Here is a 25,798-nt window from a genome sequence, read left to right on the forward strand (position 1 = left end):
GCAACCTCTGATGGGCCCAGTCAGAGGCTGCATATTCAAAATGGTGGCAGCATGCACCAGGTACACTCTGTGGCAAATTGTGGGTTAATTAATTAACCCACAATTTGCCACCATTATGTGTGAATGATGCGAAAACTTAAAACGAAAACTTAGGATTAGGTCAGATATTTGACCTAATATTTGCCTAAAGAGCCTTCTTGGTTCAACAGCCTAGTACAAATTCAGAAGAATGAGAACTAGAACCTGAGCAAAATGGAAGTACCTTTGCCTAGCCTTTCCCCGTGGGGATAGCACCACCCAGAATAGCCTCTAACCCGGTTCCCTCCAGATGTGTTGGACTAGAACTCCCAGCATCTCCAGCCAGATGTTGGGACTTGTAGTCCTATGCACCTGTAGAGCACCACTTTGGGGAAGGCTGACCTAGAAGAAAACAAGCCAAGGCACTAATGCAGGAAATAAAGAAGAGAGAGCTTCTAGGGCTGTAATCCTACTTACCCATTAAAGTCCCAGTAAGATTGTGAGCGGACATCTACAGGACTGTCAATTTATTTTATTTTATATTATTTATTCAGACCAATGCAGATCAAATACTCTGTAACACAAGATATAGGAAATAGAGTGCTGCTTTGCTTTACCAGTGACTCTGACTAAGAGTCTTCAGTATGCATTGGCCTGAATAATACAGGCTGGATCCAGCAAAATCCTCCTGCGGATGGAATAGCTCCAGTCCTTCCATGCTTTTGATCCTGCAGAGCTTTTCCACTGGCTAAACAGGGGAGGAGGCAATCTTTGTTGATCCTCCCCCTACTGCAGTCCTCTAAAACATCTGCTCTGGAGGTTTGGTGGACCCTCTGGAACGGTGGTGGAGCTGGCACTGGGGACTGCAGAGGGAGGAGCAATCAGCAAAAATCACCCCCCGCCCTGCACACACTTTCCACCAGCAGGACTGTTCTGAGTAGAACTCTGCTCGTGGATATTCTCACGAGCAGAATAAAAACTCTGGAACCCTCAAGGTATTATGCAGTATTACTGTACTATACTGTATTGTGCAGTATAGGGGCTCTCTCTTCTCACATCAGAGCACTACCTCCACTGACCCTGTGATTCTTTTGGTTTGAGATTTAAACTCCTGGTGGATTGGTAAAGGTTATACAAGCATGCTATGTAGTTTTGGGGAACTGGATCAGTGTGCTCTGAATGCCCCAAGGTAGTATTATTAGCACATTGCAAGGATTATTATTAGTATTATTTGTCATTAGTATTATTTGCTATAGAAAATCTGGACTCATATCACAAAAAAATTATTAAACAGCTTCAGCATATAGTTGAATTGAGAAACCACAATACATCTACTCACTCTCAAACTGTCAAAACCAAAACCCAGCAACAAACAAACAACCCACCCAACCCAGATCTGTTCTTGGTGCTGGAATTCAACATACACAGGGAATTCAGATTCTCTGCTCATTTCAATGGAAGAAAGCAACACCGTTGGCTCAGTTTGTTGAAAGTAATGGGATATATAACCATTGGCTGGGGCTGATGAGAGTTGGAATCCAACAACATCTGGAGGGGCACACAGTTTCCTTGCCATTCATGTGTGCACTAGAGCATGAACACTAAACTCTGGATCAAGACAACAGCATAAAGTGGGCCTGTTTTCAGCCTTTGTCCGTACATTCTAATTCATGCTTTGGTCTCTCTATGGCTGAATCTACACATAGCAGTTATACCGTTATCATAACTATTGGTACACATGACACCAATGGGCACCAATAGTTATGATAATGGTATAACTGCTATGTGTAGATTAAGCCTATAAGCTTACAAAAGTGCAAAAGTTGCTTAAAGTCTGAGCTGGTTACCAGAGTGTGGTACATATTGTGGCTACAGACAGATCTTTGTCTCTTGCAGTCATCTTTATACCAGCAGAACCTGGCTTGATATGAGAATATGCACTTCCAAACTGTAAACACTATAGATTTTCAAAGGACTTTAACATCTATTTCTAGAATTTTCTCAAGATCTCAGTGTCCCTATAAGGGTGCATAGAATTATGTTCTTATGGTATTTCCATAGGGTAAACTAGTGAGAATGAAAATACTTTCTAACTGTTGTCAGGCTTTGAGATAAAATCTAGGCAGTCTGTCTCTCCCTCCTTCCAGTTCATGTTATTGGATTAAATTTCACTCTCTAAATGAATAACCAAACTGAAAAGGTATAAAAAATGTCGGGGGGGAGGATTACGGAGAAAATTTACAGTGTTGCTGATGGTGTCTTTGACGCGAACATATTTGAATCATTGTCTCTTTTTGTAATCTACACCATCACAGAGGCACCAGCAACATGTGATTTGGACATCCGCTCAGGATTCCGACGGGCGTGAGTATCATCGCAAATGTTTCTACTCCCCAGCTAATGTGAGAAAGAATGTTTGAGCAAAGCATGGCTGCTAGGGATATCAGCATAGATCAAAGATGTCTAACTTCTGTATTCTTAGTGGCCACTTTATGCTTCAGGGACGGGCCTGGATCCAGAGGGAGTCATATGTAGGAAGGAAGGTATGGCACAGAATTAGTGATACACATGACAACCGCACAGAGAGGACCTAGAAAGCTGATGGGAGTATGCAGTTCACATCACAAAATGAATAGGAAGGTATGGCCACATCCAGGCTATATCTACACTACTGCTTTGCAGTGGTATTGAAGTGCACTGATAACTGTTGGGGCACATTACACATTCGATATACTGCTTTTGTAGTGTTATTTCCTGCTTTTTATTCCAAAATACTGCAACAAATGTCATTGTATATCCTACAAGTTATAAAAGCGCAAGAGGGGTATAGCGTTACCATGATGGGATCGTAATGATATGGCACAAGGTGTAGATCTGGCCCCAGATCATGCAATGCTGGTATGGATTGCATTGGCTAGATGATATCCAGATGTGCCCCATAGCTAAAACCCTTCAGTGAGCACAGAGCTCCTAATCTAGCACTAGGAACCATGCATACAGCCCCAGTTCCTAGATTTAGGCATCCATCCAGGGGATGGAAACACACAGGACCCTATTGTTCATGGTCATGTACATCCTAATCCAGCAAGCAGGCTTCTATGTGTGGATCAGAGTACTAGCCTGGGTCCCTGTTTAACTGGGACCCTGTTTGCGCATTTGCTGCATGGGTGCCAGAAACAAGCACAGGGAGAGTGATGCAGGCCAACACGATGCCGACGCCGATGCCGATGTCATGCAGCGTCCAGGCAATTCAGGAGATGTGGGGCCACAGGGCATGCTGGAGTGCTCTCTAGGAGCCAATCAGGGTCATTGGTCAGCAGTAATGGGGGGAGGGGAGGTTTTCCCTCCAGTCATCTGTTTGGGCATTATGGGAAACGGAATGCTGGACTAGATCTGATACGGCACAATTTTTCTTACAATGTTATGTATACACTGAGTGTCAGTCAAATAATCGTTTAATGAGCAGACACAGAAAAAAATATGTCTTATTATTTGTACTGCCCTCTGTTTAGGAAGGTCACATTCAGGTTCTTTGGATTTCAATAAAGTGCACGCGTGCGTGCGCGCACACGCACACACATTCAGAATTAAAAGCTGTAGAGCTTTGCATTGATATTTACAACCCTGTAATACTTTCTCTCATACTGCACTTAGAGGCCACAGGCCAACAACAGACTTAAGGGTGCTTAAGCACACTGAAATCTCTGATTCCTTCACTTTAGACATTGATAAACAATCAGAGGCAGCACAGAAATGCCTGATGATGATGACGCATGCCTAACTCTGCACTGAGTTGTGGCCATTGCACCTAATTTGTTCAGTTTATATTTGCAAGAGCTGTTGCAGCCCACAGTTACCTGAAATATTATTCCCAACATGCATTTTGTGTGAATTAGTTTTTCTATGATAACTGTTGTGTTACATGTTATTAAAGTGAGGCTCTTCGTAGTCATCCTGATCTCTTTTTGATAGTTACATGCTTCAAACGCAGTAGAATTAGTTTTAATATAAGGCTTTTGTTCTGGACTGCAGACTACCAGAAGCTGTGGAATTTCTCTAAGACTAAAAGTGGTAATGGAATCTGAGTGGGCAGCTGTGGTATATGGTATATTTATGGTATACAGTTGGCTCCATCTCAGTATGTGGTAAGGTGGACAAGAGTCTAAGGACTACATTCCAGGGTTACAAGACAGCTATCATTGTCCAGAACACCCATCCACAGTTCCTACCATTTTCCCCTCCCCAACCAACATATACCCACAGCTTGTTCCAAAATTACTTTTTTCTTTACTTCCCATGACCCTCCCTCCCACAACTCTTCTCCAGCCTGCAGGCTACTACTTCTGCTACTATAATCTCATTTTCTTCCTGCACTCTCTGCAAACATGTTTTGTTATTGTTATTATTGTTGTATCCAGTTGTGTCCCTTCCACTGATAAAAGTCTCTTTGAACTGGTGGAGACTTCCATAAGAAGGAAACGGGTCGGGCGGGGGGGTTGGATTTCACTCTTTCCCCCTTCCCTCTGCAGCTCCCTGCACCCCACCCCCAAATATTCACCAGGTGGTTGGGGACCCTTTTGAAAAAGGCAGGAGGTGGTGGTGGTGGGACTACAGAGGAAAAGGGGAAATTGTGAAAATCATCCCCTCCTTATTTGCCCACAGAAGCCTCCACTGGATCAAAGAGTTTTGTGTCCGCAGAGGGACACTGCTGCATACAATGTTGTTGTTGTTACTGATAAAGCACCTAAAAATTTCCAAGCAGTGTACAGAGATGAAAAGAAAAGACAGTCCCTGCCCACAGGCTCACAGTCTGATAGACATGATACACAAGAGAAAAGGAACAAGGATGGAAAAGGAAAGCTATTCAGGCACCAGTTGTTGATGCTACATCAGGGGTGAGCAACTTCAGGAGGTCCAGGGGCCATTTCCCCCACTACCCCTGCAGGCTGGATTCTGCATGGCACCGGTGGAATTCTGTAGAGTGCTGGTAGCGGTAGCAGAAAAATTGCCTATTTGCCACCAGTTTTCCATGACAAACTGCTGTGGAACCCTTCAGTGGCCAAAATTAGCTTGCAGAGAAGCCAATTTTGGCCATTGTAATGTTCCAAAATGGTTTGCTGCTGAAAATCAGTGGCAAATCAGCAGGTTTTTTTCCCCGCTGCCACAGATTTCAGCAGCGAGATGGTGGCAGGGGCTGCCACAGGCCATGTATTGCCCACTCCTGTGCTACATAATTTCATCAGTATTATCTGACCTGGACAGGTGGGCCTTCCTGCCCTTAGATACATACACAACCCTGGAGCCCTTCCTCCTCTGCCTCAGGCTGATAGCTAGAGCAAGAGTGTACTACTGCCCTTCAGCCCTGAACTGAATACAGATACAGTATTTAGATAGGCAAATAGATATTGGAACAGTAGTATATTGGTCCATATAGTAAAAGAGAATTAGGATGGGAGGGGGCATAGTAGTGGAGTACATGCTTCCCAGGTTCAGTCACTAGCTTTTCCATTGAGAAGGATCTTGTGCAGCAGGACTGGGGAAGAACTCAGACAGCTTCTGTCACTCAGAGAGCAGACATATATGTGTACCAGAATGGTTGACTCCATAAGAAAATTCCCTTTGCAAAGATGTTGCTTTTGAATCAGTATGTTTGCCTATTAAAGTAGGGAATTTGGAAATGGGAGGATATTAGGTGAGAAAATGCTGGTGGGTGGAGTGGAGCTGTGTGCAACTGACTTCTGTGTTTGTGACTCTTATTTAGGAGTACAGTGGGAGGAGGGAGACGGATGACTTCAGCCTCCTCCAGGTAATCACATTTGCCCCAGCGTTCAACCTCATTCTTCTTTATGAACTGTCACTCAAAGGCTCGTTTAAATAAAACAATATCCATTTGTGCCCCGTTTTAAACTTATACATATTTCACAATCTACTAACGATAATGCTAATTGGAATCTTAGCATATAGTCACTAAATTAGTGTGGCAAGCAGCACAAATCAATTATTTTTGTGCATGGCATTGATGAGAGGCAGATTCATTTGCTGAAAGAGAATGTGCTGGGGCACACATTATTAGATGAAAATGGTGATTTCATACTGAGTGCATGGATGCTTTTCTGTATCCGCCTGCTTCTCTTGAACACTCAATGACTTCATCAATCAGATCTTCACTACTATTCCCCACCCTTGCATGCTGAGATCATCCAGAGAGGCCCTGTTTTCCCCCCAAAAATATATATTTTTTCATTTTTGTGAAAATGTAGTAGGAGCAGGGCCTTTTCAGTAGTTGCCCCAGTCATGTACAATGTTGTCTTGGGAGCTATGTTTGGCTTCCTCACTGGCTGCTATATAGAAACTGACAGAAACTTAATCTGTTTCATCTAGCCTTTGAGGCTATTGTCTGATAAACTGCTGATTGACTGATTTTCATTGTTTATTTACTTTGTTGTTTTATTAGTTTTAGTACTGTGTGTGTATATATATATATATAAAATGTAATTACATATAATATAATATAAATAGAATTAATAAAGTTACAAAGAGTTCATATGAATATTAAAAAGCCATCCTCCCCTTCCATAGTCCTGGTGTAGCAATATATTCCAAAGAGAATTTAGCAAATAATGACACTCTGTTACTCCAGCAGTTCCCATTACTTTGAGAATAAATACCATCAGATTTGGTCAAAACAGACATTCAGACTATTGAATTTGGTTAAAAGCGGGTAGAAGTCCATCTTCATCTGCATCTCAATTAAGGCCAATATATAATATCTATCTCTCTTGTCTCCTTATACTCCTGGATCAGCATGGTGCACTGGATTGGTGCAGGTTTTGGTGGATCCCCCAAAAAACCTTCATGAAGGTCTTAATGTTTATTTGCCATGTTTACATTGAACATTACATATTTGATTCACAATAAATGTTTTAAATGTACATAAAACTCCTCCTTTGTAAGTCGTGGCACACAAATTGCTTGATTTAAACTTTATTTCATTGTATGTTAACTGGTCCTGTCATTGGCTCTTGTCAAATTAAGATGTGCAGTCATAGACAATTCGAGTGTTCTCTCAGATACCATCTCTCTGATACCTATCACACAGAGATGCTAATACTTTATGGAAGCACAAGGACACTGAAGGCAGAACAATTATGAGATAGTACAAAAATGAGAAAATAAATTTAAAATGTTTATCAAAAGGTATTAGTGTTGCTTTCTGAAAAACTTTGCCCATTGTTATTCCTTACATTTGATGAGCTATCCAGTGATGATGGTAGGAAAAGTAATTTTGTGATACATTGTACAAGATCTATGGATTCATGAAATCCATTCATTTTGTTTTATGTTCAGCTACATGGGATGATAACTGCAGAAAAGGGAAATAAACTTGTACAATAGATTGGCAGGTGCAATGGAATTGGGCATCTTATATGATTTCCTCAATAAATTCTCAGGAGGAAAAAGCAAAAAATAAAATAGTCTGTGGTTTTCCTGAAGTATACAGGCTTCTGTTTCCTTGATTCTTCCTGCTCCCCCCTCTCAACACAGGATGACCTGTTGCAGGAGGTGTGACATTTGATGTGGATGTGGTTACTGCATGAAAGATCTTTCCGACCCTGCAGGGTCAAAGGAAGCAAGACCCAGCTGCATTTTATCTTAACAGATTACTCAGACAAATCTGTTTAAAGAGACAGTACTGCTATTCTCACCTTAGGCCCAAAATATCATGCTACTGATGCTAGATCAGCAGATGTATAGCACTTTGGGAGGGGTGGGAGAATTAAGATTTAAATAATTTCTAAAGCTTCGTAGAACATGAACTGGGAACTACCTCTGAACTTCAGCATGGAGGTACCTCCATCATCCTCACCTTTTTGTGAAACTTTCTTCTTTTGTCACTGCATTCTCTTTCTGTGCTGTTCACTAGCAATGTTACTTGCTTTACTGCACAGTGCGGATGGACATGAAGAAGGCAGAGAGCTGGATTTCAGCGCCTTGCTGAAAAAGAGGTGAGCATGCAGATCTACCACAGACGAGCATCTGTAAAATGATGGAATAAAAGCCTAAAGATGAATTGCGTTGGGTCACTTTTGCCATCATTCCCAATCTACTTTCCCATGAGGATATGCTGGGTGTCTCAGCCTCAGGGCTGTCAACTGTGGCACCTCCTGTGATCTGTGACAATAAACATGTGCATACAAGAACATGGAAATTGCCATGAATAAGGCTACCAGGTTACATATTGCTCAATCAGAGGCATCGACAAACCTCTACATGCACAAACAATGGCCTAACATAACCTGGTATGGACTGTAACAGTAAAATAAAGTGGGGTGGGGGGATTAGAATCCTCCAAATTCTAGGTGTATGCTGGATGGCTGCAGTAGACGCTTATCTGAGAGTTGTGCAAGCTTGTGCTCCCTCTTGTTTTCCTCTTTTGGGCAAGACTTCCATTCTCAGAAGGAAGCCTTCTTTAATAGCTTGCTTGACACTGCTGGTTAACCCTCTTGGACTTGCTGCTACCTTTCCTAACCTGTAGTATTCATTCTAGCTGAGCTTCTATTATTATGGTTCTGAGTAACCTCCAAGAATTTTGAAGGGATTTAACAAACAGAACAAGTCTGAACATAAATTTCTAGTCCGTAGTGGTTACCTAGAGGATCTTTAAAGTATTCTGGCATGTTTTCCTTAAGTAACATTTCACATGGTTTAGGAGCATCTGATGTGGCAGCATTGTTGAAACTAAGCAACTAGGGATCTTGTAAGTACCATTGATAGTTGACTACTGGATGCCTCACATAAAGACAGGATACAAAACAGAAAAATAATAATTTAAAAACAAGATTTCAAACAAATACAAAAGATTTCTCTTGTTGCCCAAGTATATTTCTCAGCAAAGTTTCAGCACATGAATCTATAGAAGAGCCCTTTCATACTTAGCAGTTGACAGCTGTATGCTTGGAAGTGAGTGGCCAAAAGCAGTCAGATGTCTGAAACAGCTAGGAGGAAATAGGGAGGTATATCGGTCTAATTCTCAGAAGCTTATAGGAACCGAGAGATGGAACGCATGAATGGATAAATACTGTGGTTTTAATGTTCTATATATTTTAAATTGTTTTATTGTGTGCTGTTTGGTTTTAATTTTTGTGAACCGCCCAGAGAGCTTTGGCTATTGGGCGGTATAGAAATAAATAAATAAATAAATAAATAAGTGAGTATGCGAAGAGGCAAAAAGAGGCAGAATATCTGCCTAATTGTTCTGATGCAGATGAGCATAGTAGGGCTATTGCCCAGTTCAATGCACATCTGGCATGGCAAATGCACATTTGGTCTGCACAAAACCAACAGTGCAGATACCGTCTCATGCCAGCCGCTGGCGAGATCACATCACTCCAGAGCTGAAGGAGTTGCACTGGTTACCAGTTGTTTTCTGGGCCAAATTCAAGGTGTTGGTTTTGACCTTTACAATCCTATATGGTTCCGGCCCAGCCTATCTTAAGGAGCGCCTCCAGCAACACGAGACAGGCTGCTTAACAAGATCAGCCTCGGATGGCCTTCTCTCTGTCCCATCAGCCAGGACAGCTACACTGGTGGGGACGAGGGAGAGTGCCTTCTCTGTGGTGGTCCCTGCTCTGTGGAACTCCCTCCCTAGGGAACTCCGCCATGCCCCCCCTTTAATGAGCTTCCACTGCGCATCAAAAACGTGGTTGTTCAGGCAGGCATTTGGGGTGGGTTAGGGTATTTTTAGAAATATGGTGTTTTTACTGTAGAATTTTATTGTTTTAATGTTTTATTATACATTTTGTACATCGCCCAGAGTGGCTGGGTGACCGGCCAGATGGGCGATTAATAAATTGAATGAATGCATGCATGCATGCATTCCCCAGACCGGTATTTTCAAGCACTTTAACTTCAATGCCCACAAAGAGTTTTTCTGTTTTCAAGAGCACGTATTACACTGCTATCTCTCTTTAAAGGAATGAGAAAGTTTACTTTATGCAGCAGTTCTGTGCTTGTGCACATAGAGCTCTGGTTCAGGGGTTGAAAGAATGAGTAGGAGTAGGGTGAAAAGATGTAAGAGGAGCCAAGGGGTAGTTAGGACAGTAGGAGATTGGCTGTGTCCATAGATTTTGAGGAGCCGAGGTGCTCAGTATTTTTGTAGCATATTTCAGTCACTCAACACACGTCATAGCTATTATCTCAGGAATCCTGAGAGTAGTGTGTGTTACAATAGGCCAGTATTATTGGAATGAAGATGGAAGGCTGTGGCTGAAAGAATATCGGGCTGTTTCCCACTGGTGAGTTTGTGGTTGAAGAAAAATTTGAATCAAGGACTTTCTCACTCATTGCTCCGACTAGTAGGCTCTAATCTGCACCAGCTCTCAAGGAAGGTTGTCTATCTGCCACAAAGAATGATCATTCTTCTTCATGTTGACTTCTTGTATTTCTCTCATTTCCTTTGCCTCCTCTTCCCTTTCTCCTCTTTGTTTGTTTTTGTTTCTGCCTTATATTTTGCCTGCCTGCACTTTGCTCTGCACTCTCCTCTCCACATGGAAACCGTTCTTGGAATTCTGATGCCTGGAACAGAGAGTAAGATTTTATTTTAATTTCTGTATAAAGGGTGTGGAACAGAAGTATGAAGGCTATAGGATTTGCACAATGCACAATCTTCCCTTTTTTCAACACTTGGAGCATCATGGGTTTTCTACCGCACACATTATTTTAAAATATTACAGATGGACAGATTATAAGGCCATTGTTCAGTCCATTTGCTTTCCTAAATGTTCTAATAATCCCTTCTGACTTGAGGCTGTTTTAAAATTGGCACGGGATCTTCAGTTTTTTTTTTTCATGCCATAAGAAACACAGTTAGCCAAACTTTTGGTTATCTGGAATGTCCATCTGAGCATCAACAGAGCCCTCAGCCAATATAATCCTATACAAGTACTAGGCTTGTTCCTCTGCATGTTCAATTATGCATACATTTCTCAGGACCCTCAAATAATCGAGGTGGCCCAATTTCTCTGCTCAATACTTTCATAGAAATTAGATGGCAAGACTCTCTGCTGATCCATGTTTAGGTTTGATGCAGAAGTGTCTTAAATTGGAATAGCCCCCATGAAGTAAACTGATTTAACATAACTTTTAGAAGTGACATGGCTGCTTTTTCCCTGTGGTTTGATTCCGTGCAGCTCCAGTGATGTACTGGCTGGGCCTTCATTCAAGTATACTGGTTTACATGGCTTGTGGTCATAGTATAAGCCAAAACGGATGCCAGGTTTCGTTTAATACATTATCCTTCAAATGATGAGGTTGTTCCATTGTTTTGCCACAGTAGCCATCCCCAGTCTTGTCTTTCAAACATAACTAGTCAAGGACTACATAGTTGTCAGATCAAAACTGACTGAAATGTTCTTCTGTGATATGAAAGTTTTAATAGAAAAGGAATATCTTCGGTTAACATATTCTATATTACTAAAGTTAAACCATATCTGTAACTTTTTTCACTAGAATATAAGAATCACCAGTTTGGAACCCTGAGATCAATTTTAAAAGCTAGTGTTAAGCTAGGATTGTTATTTTCTCTGCAGCCGAAGCTTGGCTGGCAGTGAAAGTGTCTCTCAAGATGTATAGAAGATTACCTTTCTCTTGCCACTAAGTTACCCAGCCAGATACCTTGCATCTTGAGTTACGGGACATGTCTCTCAAGGCTGGAGCATGGCTTCCAGGCATGTTTTAGCCATAGCACCTCTTTATTTTTAAATAAAGTAATGACCAGGTGCTGGCAGACCCCAGAATTGGCCAGTTCTCTCATATTAGAAAATATGGCATTATTCCTATGCTGTTTTGGTGGCTCTGCTCAGAATAGAAATTAAAGCTGCAATCCTGTAGTCCGTAATGGCAATCCCACAGGTTGTAATGCCAGGCCTCGACCATTACAAGGACAGAGAAGAGAGGTCCACCCTCAGAGGGGACATCTGAACTCCCCCCCCCCCAGCCAGTATGGAAACTTCAATGGCTGGTTCTTCTCTGATGTCGGGACTTTAGAGAGAAGAGGAAAGGAGGCATGCCCGGGTGGGGGAGGGGGCGGTGCTGGGAGAGGCTGTGGATCCACAAAACCCACAACCTTCCTGGCTGCCAGACATGCCCCCAAACCAGTGGCAAATCTATGCCTATCCAAAAGAAAAAGCACCGGTCTTCCCTCCCTTCTGCCCTGCCAGCATGAGCCTGGCAAGGATTTGGTACTGTGGTCAATCTCCCTCCCCAGTGCATCAGATAGAATTGCTCTGTGACTATATTACTGGAGATTATATCCTGAGTTTAGGGGGATTCTACAGAATGTTCATGTTGTGTTGTTGTTGAGCTATTGGTTGCTGAGCCATTCCAACCCATGGAATAACTGCTGTGCAGCCTGATTCTGTGTATCTTTGCCTAGGGCCCGATGAGACAACGCATGACACAATTCACACAATTGCATTTATTTCTTTTAGGTAACAGCAGGTACAGGGAGCCCATTCCAGCCTGAGACCCCAGCAGGGTTAGGGGACCTTTTAGCACTTTGCCTCTGCTGCAGTGCTGATCCAGATTGGGAGACCCTGCTTGCTATTCGCATTGGAAGGAAAGCCCCCACGTGCACCCATGCAAGCTTTCCTTCCAATGCAAATAGCAGGCATGGGGGCAAATCATGAAAGTCCTCTGTACTGCACACCCCCTCCGCCCCGATCCTGATCTGGATTGGGTGCCCCATGCCTGCTGTTAAAAAAAACAATCATGCAATTGCTAGTTTGTCTAGTTTGGCCCTTAGAACTGAATCCCACTGAATTCAGCGGGGCTTATTTCCAGTTAACTGCGCTTAATATTTCAGCCTTAGTTGTTGTTTTAAATTTGAATTCCTGGATCAGAACATGTCAGTTTCTGTTTGAATACTTCCAGTAGCATAGTGCTACAAGTTGTTGCTCGATTTATGCAAGAAGGGTGTTTGATTTTGCTTCAGAGGATCAAAATGTTCTCTTTTGGAAATGCATGTGGACAGAGAAAACCCAAGGTAAAGAACTCCCCAAAGCAGCATAAGCACAGAACAGATCCTGCTCTTGTCACATCATGTGCTTCTCTTCTACTGTAATCAGTCAGTGACGCTCTTCCTGGAGATTATGCTGGAAAGGAGAAAACTTTATTTAATGTTCTTCTGGAATTTTATTTTCCGGCAGGGTTATCTAAATAGATGACATTGATGTACAGGTGCCATTGGTCAGAGAGAGGTCAGGAGGAAGGGAACAGTTGTCACTCTGCTGTTTTATGGGATGGTGAGGGAAGACCTTGAAGGAGGTGACAGCTGACAGGTTTGAATCAATCCAAGGTAATAGGATAGGAAAGGGCCATCACAGGGACGTATGCAACTATTTTTAACTCTTCCACACATGTTTAGAACACATCAGCAGCCCACTCTGTGTGCAGCAAGTTTAGTCTGAAATATTGTGATGCTACCTTTCCCAACCTGGTGTCCTCCAGATGTATTGGACTACAACTCCCATCATCCCCAGCCAGCATGCTGGCTAGGGAGGATGGAGGTTGTGATCTACTATATCTGGAAGTCACCAAACTGGGAAAGGTTGCCTTAATGCCTCCTGGTTCATGGATAAATGGTGGGGCTGTTTCTACAGCATAGATCCCTCACCATAGGAAGGAGTGACTTGTGACTTGTGAGAGCCAAAGTGGGAAGGCACAATGTGATGTGGAAAAATCCCTTGTCAACATCATTCCTGAAGTCGAAAAGTCCTGCCTGTCACCCCAGTGCCATGATTTCACCACCTGTACTACAGACAGAATCAGGACAGGTATAAAGTGTGCTTTGAAGGTCAAATGTGCCTCAGAACAGATCTGATGTGCAACCAACCCATGTATTTTTACAAGCCAGGTGAACTCTAACTCAGGGATGGGGAACCTGTGGCCATCCAGATGTGGCTGGGCTCCAACTCTAACGTGGCCAGTTGTCAGGGATTGTAGGAGCTGTAGACCAACAACATCTGGAGGGTCACAGGTTGCCCACCCCTCCCCTAATTAAAGGTGGAGGAAGAATCAACAGAATGCTAAAACTAGTGGTAGATTTTGCTCATGACTTGCCCTGGTAGCACTTAGACAATTGCACCTTGGTCCATTCTGTTATCTCTGTTTGTGGAAAAGCAAAATTAAATGGACATTAGCCCACTTCAGGCTTTTCTATGCAAAGCTGTTAATGTGCTATATCTACTTTTGGTTTCGTGGCAGAATTGAGATCTAAGCACTACACGAAGAGTTTTCCTTTCCTGCTTTTCCACTATATAATCTCTAGGGGGCACTGTGGTATAGCAGAATAGTGCAAATACACAAATGAAAAAAGCATTTTCTTTCACTTTCACAAATAATACCGTATTTCCCCTGCTCTAAAAAAAAATTGCTGGAACTGCTCTTTAGACACAGGAGAGAAACTGGAGGGTCACGATGTCATCTAAAGAATGCCTCACCAACCATGAATAGAGAATGATGAGCGCATGATAGCTGTCCTGTGTAGAGAAGCTCTTCCCATGAAAATTCTGTGAACACATGGTGGGGAGGAGGGGAGAGCAGGACCACACTGGGGTCAGAGCCAATCACCTTCCATGCTTTCAGCATTAAGGTATGAGGGTGAGCATAGAATCCTACATGTGTACAGCTGTAAGTGCATAGGCTCTTTCTGCTCAGTCAAGGACCCTGTCCTTTGTACGTCTATTGTAGAGCCTTCATGCAACATATGGATGCATGAAGGACTTAATTCCCACCTTCAGCTGAATGCATGTGGACCCAAGGCTAAGATACTGGGGACAATCTTTTCTTTCCTCCACACTTCACTGAACATATGAAGAGCCTGATAGACTGATCACTTGACATTATCCTGATTCAGTGTAGGTGATCAAAAATCCTGGTTTTTTTTGTTTGTTTTTTAAACCCTCTATCAATTTATGACTCCCTCCATGTTCTACACAACTTTCCCCAAATTCATTGGGGTAGCTGACTTGAGTTATGAGAATGTACATGCAACTCCAGCATTGCAGGCAACCTGAATTCTTGTTTTTAATTTGATACACTCTGCTTACTCAAACCAAGTTCACTTATTGTAGGTTGATAAACTCTGCTGCATAATCTGTGCTGTGATTGGTCCATTGATGCATATTAATAAGAAATGCCTTCCTAGAAGTATGCATAGATTTCTTCTGCTGTTCTGATTATGGCTATGTGATAAACATGAAGTGGATTGCCTCAGTGCAAGCAAGGCAAGCAACACGGTAGTTGTAATTTGTATAAGCCCAAAGGGAATGATGCATCCTAGAAAGATGCTCAGCTTTAGGAGCAGTGAAGGACAATGAACTAAGCTCCTCCCATTTCATTAAGCACCTTCCCAGAAAACGATAGCTGTGCAGACATGTCCCATTTAAGTCGGTATAAACGACAGAGCGGAAGACTACTAGAACTGTATTGTTGTCTGTGTGCAGCAGCTTCTCTGCCATCATATTTCAGTGTAATGATGGCTGCTAATACTAACACATGTTGCCCTCTTTCTTGCTCATGGGGATGCTGCATGCTCTTCCAAATGCTTCTCTGCATCGTTCTCAAGTCCAGCAGTTTCTTGCGCTCAGTACATCGGTAAGCGTTTCACTCCATCTCCTCTGCTAACTGTCAATAAATATCTTCCAGAGGGGTAGCCATATTAGTCTGTTGTCACAAAAACAACAAGGAGTGTTGTAGCACCTTGAAGACTAACAAATGTATTCTGACGTATGCTGTTATGGACTAGAGTCATGGATCTGACGAAGTGGACTTTAGTCCATGAAAGCTTATGCCATAATAAATGTGTTAGTCTTTAAGGTATTACAAGACTCTTCGTTGATTTTGTGAATAAATACAATTACAAGGAATGTAAACATGTCTGTAAGTCTAGACCTAAACTAAACCAGGCAACCATCCTGAGTGAATTATCCGCTCAGAGGTCCAAACTTAATGCTATCTTTGCATCTAATATATTGCAGTCTAATCATTTTTAAAATCTATGGATGGTTCAAAATTCCCTATGTTTCATTTTTAAGGGAAATTACCACTCATGATTCGCAAAAAAGAGAAACAAATGAAACACAAATTCCATCTATAATCAAAAGTTTTAGGATGAGCAAGGTTTCTCCATGGAGACCCACACACATAGATCCCTAAAACTAGCAATATGGCCTCCATTACACCTATTGTTAGGTAAAGGAGGCTGATGTTGTTAAAGAACTGATCTAGAAATCTGAAAATAAGGGTCCAGTTGTTGGCTCTGACATATTATTCTTGTCTAAGCTCTGGCCACATTTACATATAGCAATAAACCAGGATTCCTGGCTTAGAATCACAGAATAGTGAGGTTGGAAGGGGTCTATAAGACCATCGAGTCCAACCCCCTGCTCAATGCAGGAATCCAGGTCAAAGCATCCCTGACAGATGGCTGTCCAGCCTCATCTTGAATGCCTCCAGCGTGGGAGAGCCCACTACCTCCCTAGGGAATTGGTTCCATTGTTGTCTTGCTCTAACAGTCAGGAAGCTTTTCCTGATGTTCAGCCGGAATCTGGCTTCCTGTCACTTGAGCCCATGATTCCGTGTCCTGCTCTCTGGGATGATCGAGAAGAGATCTTGTTCTTCCTCTCTGGGACAACCTTTCAATTACTTGAAGAGCACTATCATATCTCCCCTCAGTCTTCTCCTCTCAAGGCTAAACATGCCCAGTTCTTTCAGTCTCTCCTCATAGGGCTTTGTTTCCAGTCCCCTGATCATCTTCATTGCCCTCCCCTGAACCCTCTTCAGTTTGCTTGAGGCTTGGCTGATCCTGGCTTAATGTGAGCAAGCAGTGTGGTGATGCACACAGCCCGTTCACTCCCACTTTGTTCCTTCCACTTACACAAATAGGTGAACAACCTAGTAATTGATAGCTTATTGAAACATCCTAACCCAGTATGCTAGTTTGTTGCTCCCAAATAAGCCAGGATTTGTAAGCCAACAACAAACCCTGGCTTGTTGATGGCTTGCAATCTTGGCTTGTTTGGGAGGAACAAACTAGCATACTGGGTTTGGATGTCACTATAAGCTATCCATTTCTGGTTTGTTTGCCTGCTTACATGAGTGGGAGGAGCAAAGTGAGAGTGAACGGGCTTTGTATTCCAGCATACAGCTTGTTCACAGTAAGCCAGGTTAAGCTTATTGTTACATGCAAATGTGGCCTTATTGTTATACGTGAATGGATACCTTAAACATCCTACCAAGAATGAGGCACCTAAACAGACTGACATTTTAATATATGACGAAATTCACATTCTAGAAATATACTCTGATTGACAGTCTATTTGAAGCCCAATATAATATAATGGTGTATGCCCCTTTTCGGCAGAGGTGAGGCAAAAACTGAATCACAGCAAGATGTTGATGTCTGGGAAATTCTTCGGAAAGCTCCTCCATCAGAGTATGAGAAAATTGCTTTCCAATATGGCATCACTGATTTGCGAGGAATGTTGAAACGTCTCAAGCGCATGAGGAAGGAAGAAAAGAAAAGCACATGTAAGATAATTAGATTTCTTTTTTTCCCCTTTCACATAAATTATTTCCTTTTAGGAAAAGTATGATGTGCATAATGGTCCTTAAACTGTTCACAAAAAACCTTGTGAAATACCTTTTCAAATGTTGGTGTCACTTTCCCCATTCCTATTTACTACAGAGAAAAGAACCGCTGGTTTAAGAGAGTTAGAGATCGGGAAACGAAGGTGAGAAGAGCAGCAGGTAAAACGAAAAGTAGGAAATGTAGAGATAATAGTGGGAGCTTAAGAAAAATCTGACAGAAGAACGTAGCTTAAGCAAAAGATGTGGAGAAAGGGAACACTCATGATTTACCGTGCAACTGAAGTTGATTTAACAAGCTTAGAGGACAAGTAAGCAGATATTACCAGTAAAACTCAGTGTGGAATAAAAAGTTGTGAACTAGACATTCAAATGAAGCATCTGTTCAATCACCATGTGTTTGCTAAGCAAAGATTGTACTGCACTAAATTACAATCTTTTGGTACCAGGCTAATGCTTTTCTATTTACTCCTGTCATTTTAAAGGGCTGTGCTCCCTTGGTCTGCTTGTAGTTTTGAGGGGTGGTATCCAATTAATCCCTCCTGCCAGCTTCTGTCAGTGAGATGGGGAGGGGGGCAATTCTTCCATATGCCCTTAAAATCTGGTCTAGGCGGTTGTGGGACCCCTCTGAAATAGATCTGAGGAGGCATGGAGGACTGAAGGGAGAAGAGGAAGGGAAAGTTCTGTTGCACAAGCACAAGTCTGCTTGTATAAGGTTGGATTTCACCCATATTCTTTTTGCTGCCTGTTGTACACCACCCTTGAATCCATTGGATGAAAGCAGTTTGTTGTTGTTTATTCGGTCAGTCGCTTCCGACTTCATGGACCAGCCCACGCCAGAGCTTCCTGTCGGCCATTGCCACCCCCAGCTCCCCCAAGGTCGAGTCCGTCACCTCCAGAATATCATCCATCCATCTTGCCCTCGGTCGGCCCCTCTTCCTTTTGCCTTCCACTTTCCCTAGCATCAGCATCTTCTCCAGGGTATCCTGTCTTCTCATGATGTGGCCAGAGTACTTCAGTTTTGCCTTTAAGATCATTCCCTCAAATGAGCAGTCTGGCTTTATTTCCTGGAGTATGGACTGGTTTGATCTTCTTGCAGTCCAAGGCACTCTCAGAATTTTCCTCCAGCACCACAGTTCAAAAGCATCTATCTTCCTTCGCTCAGCCTTCCGTATGGTCCAGCTTTCGCAGCCATAGGTTACTACGGGGAATACCATTGCTTGAACTATGCGGACCTTTGTTGTCAGTGAGATGTCTCTGCTGTTCACTATTTTATCAAGATTTGTCATTGCTGTCCTCCCAAGAAGTAAACGTCTTCTGATTTCCTGGCTGCGGTCAGCGTCTGCAGTAATCTTTGCGCCTAGAAAGACAAAGTCTGTCGCTGCCTCCACGTTTTCTCCCTCTATTTGCCAGTGATCAATCAAGCTGGTTACCATAATCTTGGTTTTTTGAGGTTTAACTGCAACCCAGCTTTTGCACTTTCTTCTTTCACCTTCGTCAGAAGGTTCCTCAGCTCCTCCTCGCTTTCAGCCATCAAAGTGGTATCATCTGCATATCTGAGACTGTTAATGTTTCTTCCAGCGATTTTAACTCCAGCCTTGGCTTCACCAAGCCCAGCCCGTCGCATGATGTGTTCTGCGTACAGGTTGAATAGGTAGGGTGAGAGTATACAACCCTGCCGTACTCCTTTCCCAATCTTAAACCAGTCCGTTGTTCCGTGGTCTGTTCTTACCGTTGCTACTTGGTCGTTATACAGATTCCTCAGGAGACAGACAAGAGGACTTGGTATCCCCATTCCACCAAGAACTTGCCACAATTTGTTATGATCCACACAGTCAAAGGCTTTAGAATAGTCAATAAAACAGAAATAGATGTTTTTCTGAAACTCCCTTGCTTTCTCCATTATCCAGCGGATATTGGCAATGTGGTCTCTAGTTCCTCTGCCTTTTCTAAACCCAGCTTGTACATCTGGCAATTCTCGTTCTATGGATTGCTGGAGTCTACCTTGCAAGATCTTGAGCATTACCTTACTGGCATGTGAAATAAGTGCCACTGTTCGATAGTTGGAACATTCTTTGGTGCTTCCCTTTTTTGGTATGGGGATATAAGTTGATTTCTTCCAATCTGTTGGCCATTCTTGTGTTTTCCAAATTTGCTGGCATATGGCATGCATCACCTTGACAGCATCATCTTGCAAGATTTTAAACACTTCAGCTGGGATACCGTCATCTCCTGCTGCCTTGTTTTTAGCAATGTTTCTTAAGGCCCATTCAACCTCACTCTTCAGGATGTCTGGCTCTAGCTCACTGACCACACCGTCAAATCTATGCCCGATATTATTATCCTTCCTATACAGATTCTTGCCATTTTTTCTTGATCTCTTCTGCTTCTGTTAGGTCCTTGCCATCTTTGTTTTTGATCATACTCATTTTTGCCTGGAATTTACCTCCGATGTTTCTAATTTTCTGGAAGAGGTCTCTTGTCCTTCCTATTCTATTATCTTCTTCTGCTTCCGCGCATTGCTTGTTTAAAAATAATTCCTTATCTCTTCTGGCTAACCTCTGGAATTTTGCATTTCATTGGGCATATCTCCCCCTATCACTGTTGCCTTTTGCTTTCCTTTTTTCTTGGGCTGCTTCCAGTGTCTCAGCAGACAGCCATCTTGCCTTCTTGGTTTTCTTTTTCTTTGGGATGTTTTTTGTTGCCGCCTCCTGAACAATGTTGCGAACTTCTGTCCATAGTTCTTCCGGGACCCTATCTACTAAATCTAGTCCCTTCAATCTATTCTTCACCTCCACTGCATATTCATGAGGAATATTAGTGAGCTCATATCTAACTGATCTGTGGGTCTTCCCTATTCTCTTTAGTCTGATTCTAAATTGTGCAATAAGAAGTTCGTGATCTGAACTACAATCAGCTCCAGGTCTCGTTTTTACCGACTGCATAGATGTCCGCCACCTTTGGCTACAAAGGATGTAGTCAATCTGATTTCGGTGTTGACCGTCTGGTGAAGTCCATGTATAAAGTCGTCTCTTAGGTTGTTGGAAGAGAGTGTTTGTTATGCAAAATGAGTTGTCTTGGCAAAATTCTATCAGCCTCTGTCCTGCTTCATTTTGTTCTCCCAGACCATGCTTGCCTGTAATTCCAGGTGTCGTTTGACTACCCACCTTAGCATTCCATTCTCCTGTAATGAAAATAACATCTTTGTTTGGCGTACTATCCAGTAGGTGCTGCAGATCCTCATAGAACTGATCTACTTCTGCTTCTTCAGCATCTGTGGTTGGGGCGTATATTTGGATCACTGTGATGTTAAATGGCTTACTCTGAATTCGAATTGAGATCATTCTGTCATTTTTTGGATTGTATCCAAGCACTGCTTTAGCCACTTTATTATTACTTATGAAGGCTACTCCATTTCTTCTGTGGTCCTCTTGTCCACAGTAGTAGATCTGGTGGTCATTTGATGTGAAGTGGCCCATTCCAGTCCATTTCAGTTCACTGACACCCAAAATGTCTATATTTAATCTTGACATCTCCCCAATAACCACATGCAATTTGCCCTGGCTCATAGATCTTACATTCCAGGTTCCTATGGTGCGTTGATCTTTAGAACATCGGATTCGTCGTTCACCACCAGCACCATTGGCTGCTAGCCATCCTTTTGGCTTTGAGCTAGCTGCGTCATCACATCTGGGGCTAGTTGAACTTATCCTCTGTTCCTCCCCAGTAGCATTTTGACCATCTTCCGACCTGGGAGTCCCATCTTCCGATGGTATACCGACATATCTCTGGTTGTACTGATCCATTTAGTTTTCATGGCAAGAATACTGGGGTGGGTTGCTGTTTCCTTCCCCAGGGATCATATTTAGTCTGACCTCTCTATCATGACCTTCCCATCTTGGGTGTCCCTTCACGGTTTAGCTCATGACTTCATTGAGGTGCTCAAGCTCCAGCACCATGACAAGGTAAATTTCCTTTGCTGGAGGAAAGCAGTTTAGAAATATTTAAATAAATATATATGTAGACAAGCTCTTGGATATAGGAAGATGACATTTCTTTTCTTCCCACTTAAAGGTACAGTGCAAAACTAGCAATATTTGAAGGATACAACTCTTAATTTTGTAAACCCTTTTCTCCCCAGCCTTTATCAAGAGACTGGATCCTGCCTACCAGACTGACAAAGGACAGAAGATCAAGTTAGTGGTGGAACTTGCTAACCCAGATGATGAAGTTAAATGGCTAAAAAATGGGCAAGAGATCCACGTGAGTGGCAGGTACTTGAGAAAAAATTATTATGGCATATGGGGTAAGTATTATAGTCTGGAACATGGGAATTCTAGTCCTCAACAGGAGTGGAAGAAGAAAAAATGGAGTATATCATCAGAAGAGAAAGGGGAAAGAGGATTTAGGCAGACGATACAATGGGGGAAAGAGTAATGTCTGTTACCATATAAGACTACTAATTAATACACAAATTTTCCTGACTGATTTTTCTCCTCTGTTTGCTCAATCTTTGCACCTGGAACTGAACTACATCAATGACCTGCCCCTTAGCAAGTAAGTTCTCATATTATGTCTTCCTGTTTATCATTCAGCTAATATTCCTTTCCTGCAATAGAATGGCAAAACCATTATATAATAAACTAATTATTTTACCGTCTTTACTGATTTGTTCCCAATACTACATGGATTTTTTTTCTTTCTGATTCAAGGGTGGAAAGCAACGTAGTTTGGGTGGTATTCTGGCTCCAGTCATTAGTTCTCCTGACTGAATGCTGCGTAATCCATCTGTCAAGGGAAGAGTTTGTCACCTAGAGCAATATGGGTTTAAACCATGGATGAACGCCTCTGTTTTATTAAGCAGTTTATAAGGAGATTCGTGTTCTGTGCATCTGCAGAAATGCTATTTAGTCAATAATGTTTCTTCACCCACATTCCAAGGAATGGATTGGATGACTTCCTTGGGAACCTTGTAAAGGAGAGAGGAAGTGGTATGATACACCTTCTCCTGTCACTCAGCGAAGGATGGGGGCAGCTAGTCAAGAGCTCCCTCTTTTCTGCCGTGACTCAAGACAGGAGGATTAACACCTAGGTACCTTTTCTGTCTTAATACCTATGGATTCTATTTGCATTTCACCAGATACATTTTTGAGGCTCTGGGAAATAAAAGGATTCTCACCATCAACCACTGCTCACTGGCTGATGATGCAGCATATCAGTGTGTCATTGGCGAGGAGAAGACTTTTACAGAACTGTTTGTAAGAGGTGAGCATAATTAACTTTCACTGTTGAATTGGGATGTGAGAAACCTGGGGCATGTTTCCACACTATTGGCTTCACTTTGGTTGCAACTTTGTTGCAATGTTTCCCCAATCACATCTTCTCCTTTTCCAGTTTCCACAGTGCTTAAAGACCCGGCTTATCATCACTATACCCTGGGGCTATGTGCTATTTCCACTGAGCCCTAATCGAATTATTTTCTTGATGGCTGAGTGGAGTCTGAGTGGAGTCTGGGTTGGGTCTGATTACCTCATCCGTGTTCCCATCTCCTCGGCTATATTTCCAGGACAACGGAAGGAGAAGCTAATGGAGGAGTATGGGATTTTTAAAAAGGAATCAGCTTTGCTGTGAAGAGAGGCTTTCCCCCTCTCCCCCTGTTTCTCCTTTCCCCTGAAAGTCCAGATGCACCTGCATTTCAGGAGCAAGCCTCATTGAGCACAATGGGAGTTACTTCCGAGTAGACACGCATATGCCTGTGCTGGGAAAGGGGGGGGGAGAACACAAAGAGGACACAAACCAGCCCCCATTTTAACCCAGAGGACCTCATCTACCACAATGAGAGTTACTTCTGAGGAGACAGTAATGGGTTTGTTGTGGGAAAGAGAGTGAAACCAGCCCCCATTTTAACGCACCGGATCTCTATATGGAAGCTGTGAATGAGTTATGTCCTAAGGCAATGGACCAAAGCCTCGAGATGGCACTTAATCACATTTAAGGAACTGGGCTTAAAAGTGTGCCATTTCAATTGAGGGGGAATCTCTGTAAGTTCTGATGTGGGCATTCAAAGGCAAGTCTCATTCAGCACAATGGGAGTTACTTCTGAGGAGACACTAATGGGTTTGTTCTGGGAAAGAGAGTAGTACACACAAAGACGGAATCCAGCCCCCCTCAGGATCTCTATAACAAAGCTGCAAAGTACTTTCTTCCTAAGGCAAGTCATCAGAGCCTTGCTTGGGCGCTTAAAGCATTTAAGCAATTGGGCTTTGATGCGTGCCATTTCAATTGAGGGGGAATCTCAGCCTCATCCACTGCAATGGGAGTTACTTCTGAGGAGACACTAATGGGTTTGTTGTGGGAAAGAGACTGAAACCAGCCTCCATTTTAATGCACAGGATCTCTGTATGGAAGCTGTGAATGAGTTACGTCCTAAGGCAATGGACGGAAGCCTAGAGATTGTGCTTAATCGCATTTAAGGGATTTAGGGCTTTGATATGTGCTGCTGTGTCAACTGAGGGGCTTCTCTGTCATTTCTGAGGTCAACTGAATTTTCAGTGGGACTTACTTCGAAAGAAGCTTATGTAAGATTGTGGTGCACAATGCTTCTCCAAGCGTTTTGGCATAAGGAAGGAATACATTTTGTTACATGAGATTTTTTTTTTTTTTTTACGCAGCTCAGTCTTACAGATTGTACAGTCCTTTTGCCTGTATTAAAAGGGAAATAATTTGTATTCAAAGACATACTTGTCATTTGGGGGAGGGCAATTACTCTTTGTTTTTGTTTTGTTTTTGTATACAAGTGTTTGAGACCACTATGGGCAGATTGTCTTGGCTTTAAAGATAAAAACTAATAAAACAAGGGTGGAGTTCCTACACCCCACTATGGATCCCTTTCACACTTTTCTGACTGAGTCCTTTCTTTTGAGCACAAGCCGTAGGAGCTTTTTCTTTGCTCTGAAGCAAAGCTTATAATTTTAATGTTAGAAAGAGGCTGGAGGGGTGGCTGGAAGACAAAAATGGGGAGGGAAATATAGGCCTGAGATTTACAAAATATTAAGGGTAATTTCAAATACGTAGCTTGAGCTACGTAGCTTATTCCCATGGAGAGTTGGGAATAAGGCAGTACAAGAGGGTAAACTGTTTCTAGTGAAGTCTCACAGGAGTCGGGACAGGGCTTTGGCCTACCCAGTGTACATGATGCCCTGGAGGGAGGACTGAACTTGGAGCTGGTCCTATGTCTCAGCCCAGAAGCAAGAGGGACAAGAGAAGCATTTGAGTGGGTCCTGGCAGGAAGCAATGTTCTGAGCAGCACTGAATGTCTGCATCTAGCCACCATTAAAGTTCCCACGATGTCTCTGATGTTTGTCATTCTGGGGCATTGTGGGAAATTAAAATGGCAGTGGGACCCAGCCACCTGGCACTGATGATCAGAGCACCAGAAAATGTTGGATACAGAACACAGGGTAGGTAGCAGCTACCCAGGAATGACAGGCACTGATGCCGGCCCCGCATCCTACCCTGAATTTAGCAATAGGAGAACAGAGAGAAGCCCTGAAAAAGACACCATCTCTGGGAAGTTTAGTGGCAGGAAAATGAGTTGCCTTATCAGACAACTCACTAAAAACAGTAAGCTTAAGAAAGGACAGACTTTGGAGTGAGAAAGTGGAAAACACTGGGAGTCATTCCCATTCCTCCTCCACATCTTCCTTCCTGAATTGAAGTAAGTCATTTCCTCCTTCCCACCATCCTTCCCTTCTGCCCCTTTGAGACCTTATTATGGCTTATGTCAGAATTTCAATTTTCTAAATGGAGTTTTTAGAGAAACAAAGCTCAGAATATCTTATATTACAGAGAACTCATGAAGTGTGCCAAATTTCTGATTTATTGTTGCAAAGAAAGAGAAAAAGAATCACTGGGCACTCCCCTTGTTTTATAGTTTCCTACATGTAGAATCCATTAGGTAATTTGGCACCACAGCTCCAAGTATTTCTGTGAAGTGACCATTGGCAAGTACTCTGGGAGTTCAAGGATCTGTTATCCTTGGTTTCTGAAGAAGGAAAAATATCTTGCCACAGCAGAATGTCAGACTCAGTCAGAAGAACTGAATGGGAATTACAAAGGTTTTGCCTCTGTATTC

At 42.7% G+C, this 25,798-nt stretch overlaps 1 protein-coding gene across 1 annotated transcript in view; it reads left to right on the plus strand.

The window, feature by feature from the left end:
• Window positions 1-25,798, plus strand: part of MYBPC3 (myosin binding protein C3) — a 110,061-nt gene that overhangs the window by 35,005 nt on the left and 49,258 nt on the right. Inside the window, exons 8-13 of the mRNA XM_084848975.1 lie at window positions 2,334-2,382; window positions 5,780-5,824; window positions 7,968-8,024; window positions 17,441-17,607; window positions 21,806-21,938; window positions 22,805-22,929. Coding sequence (XP_084705101.1) covers window positions 2,334-2,382; window positions 5,780-5,824; window positions 7,968-8,024; window positions 17,441-17,607; window positions 21,806-21,938; window positions 22,805-22,929 — 576 coding nt within the window. The remainder of the gene's footprint in view (window positions 1-2,333; window positions 2,383-5,779; window positions 5,825-7,967; window positions 8,025-17,440; window positions 17,608-21,805; window positions 21,939-22,804; window positions 22,930-25,798) is intronic.

The sequence above is a fragment of the Heloderma suspectum genome, chromosome 1 (genome assembly GCF_057233095.1).
Source record: "Heloderma suspectum isolate Gila_16-S chromosome 1, 16-S_ref, whole genome shotgun sequence".
In the NCBI taxonomy this organism is placed as follows: Eukaryota; Metazoa; Chordata; class Lepidosauria; order Squamata; family Helodermatidae; genus Heloderma; species Heloderma suspectum.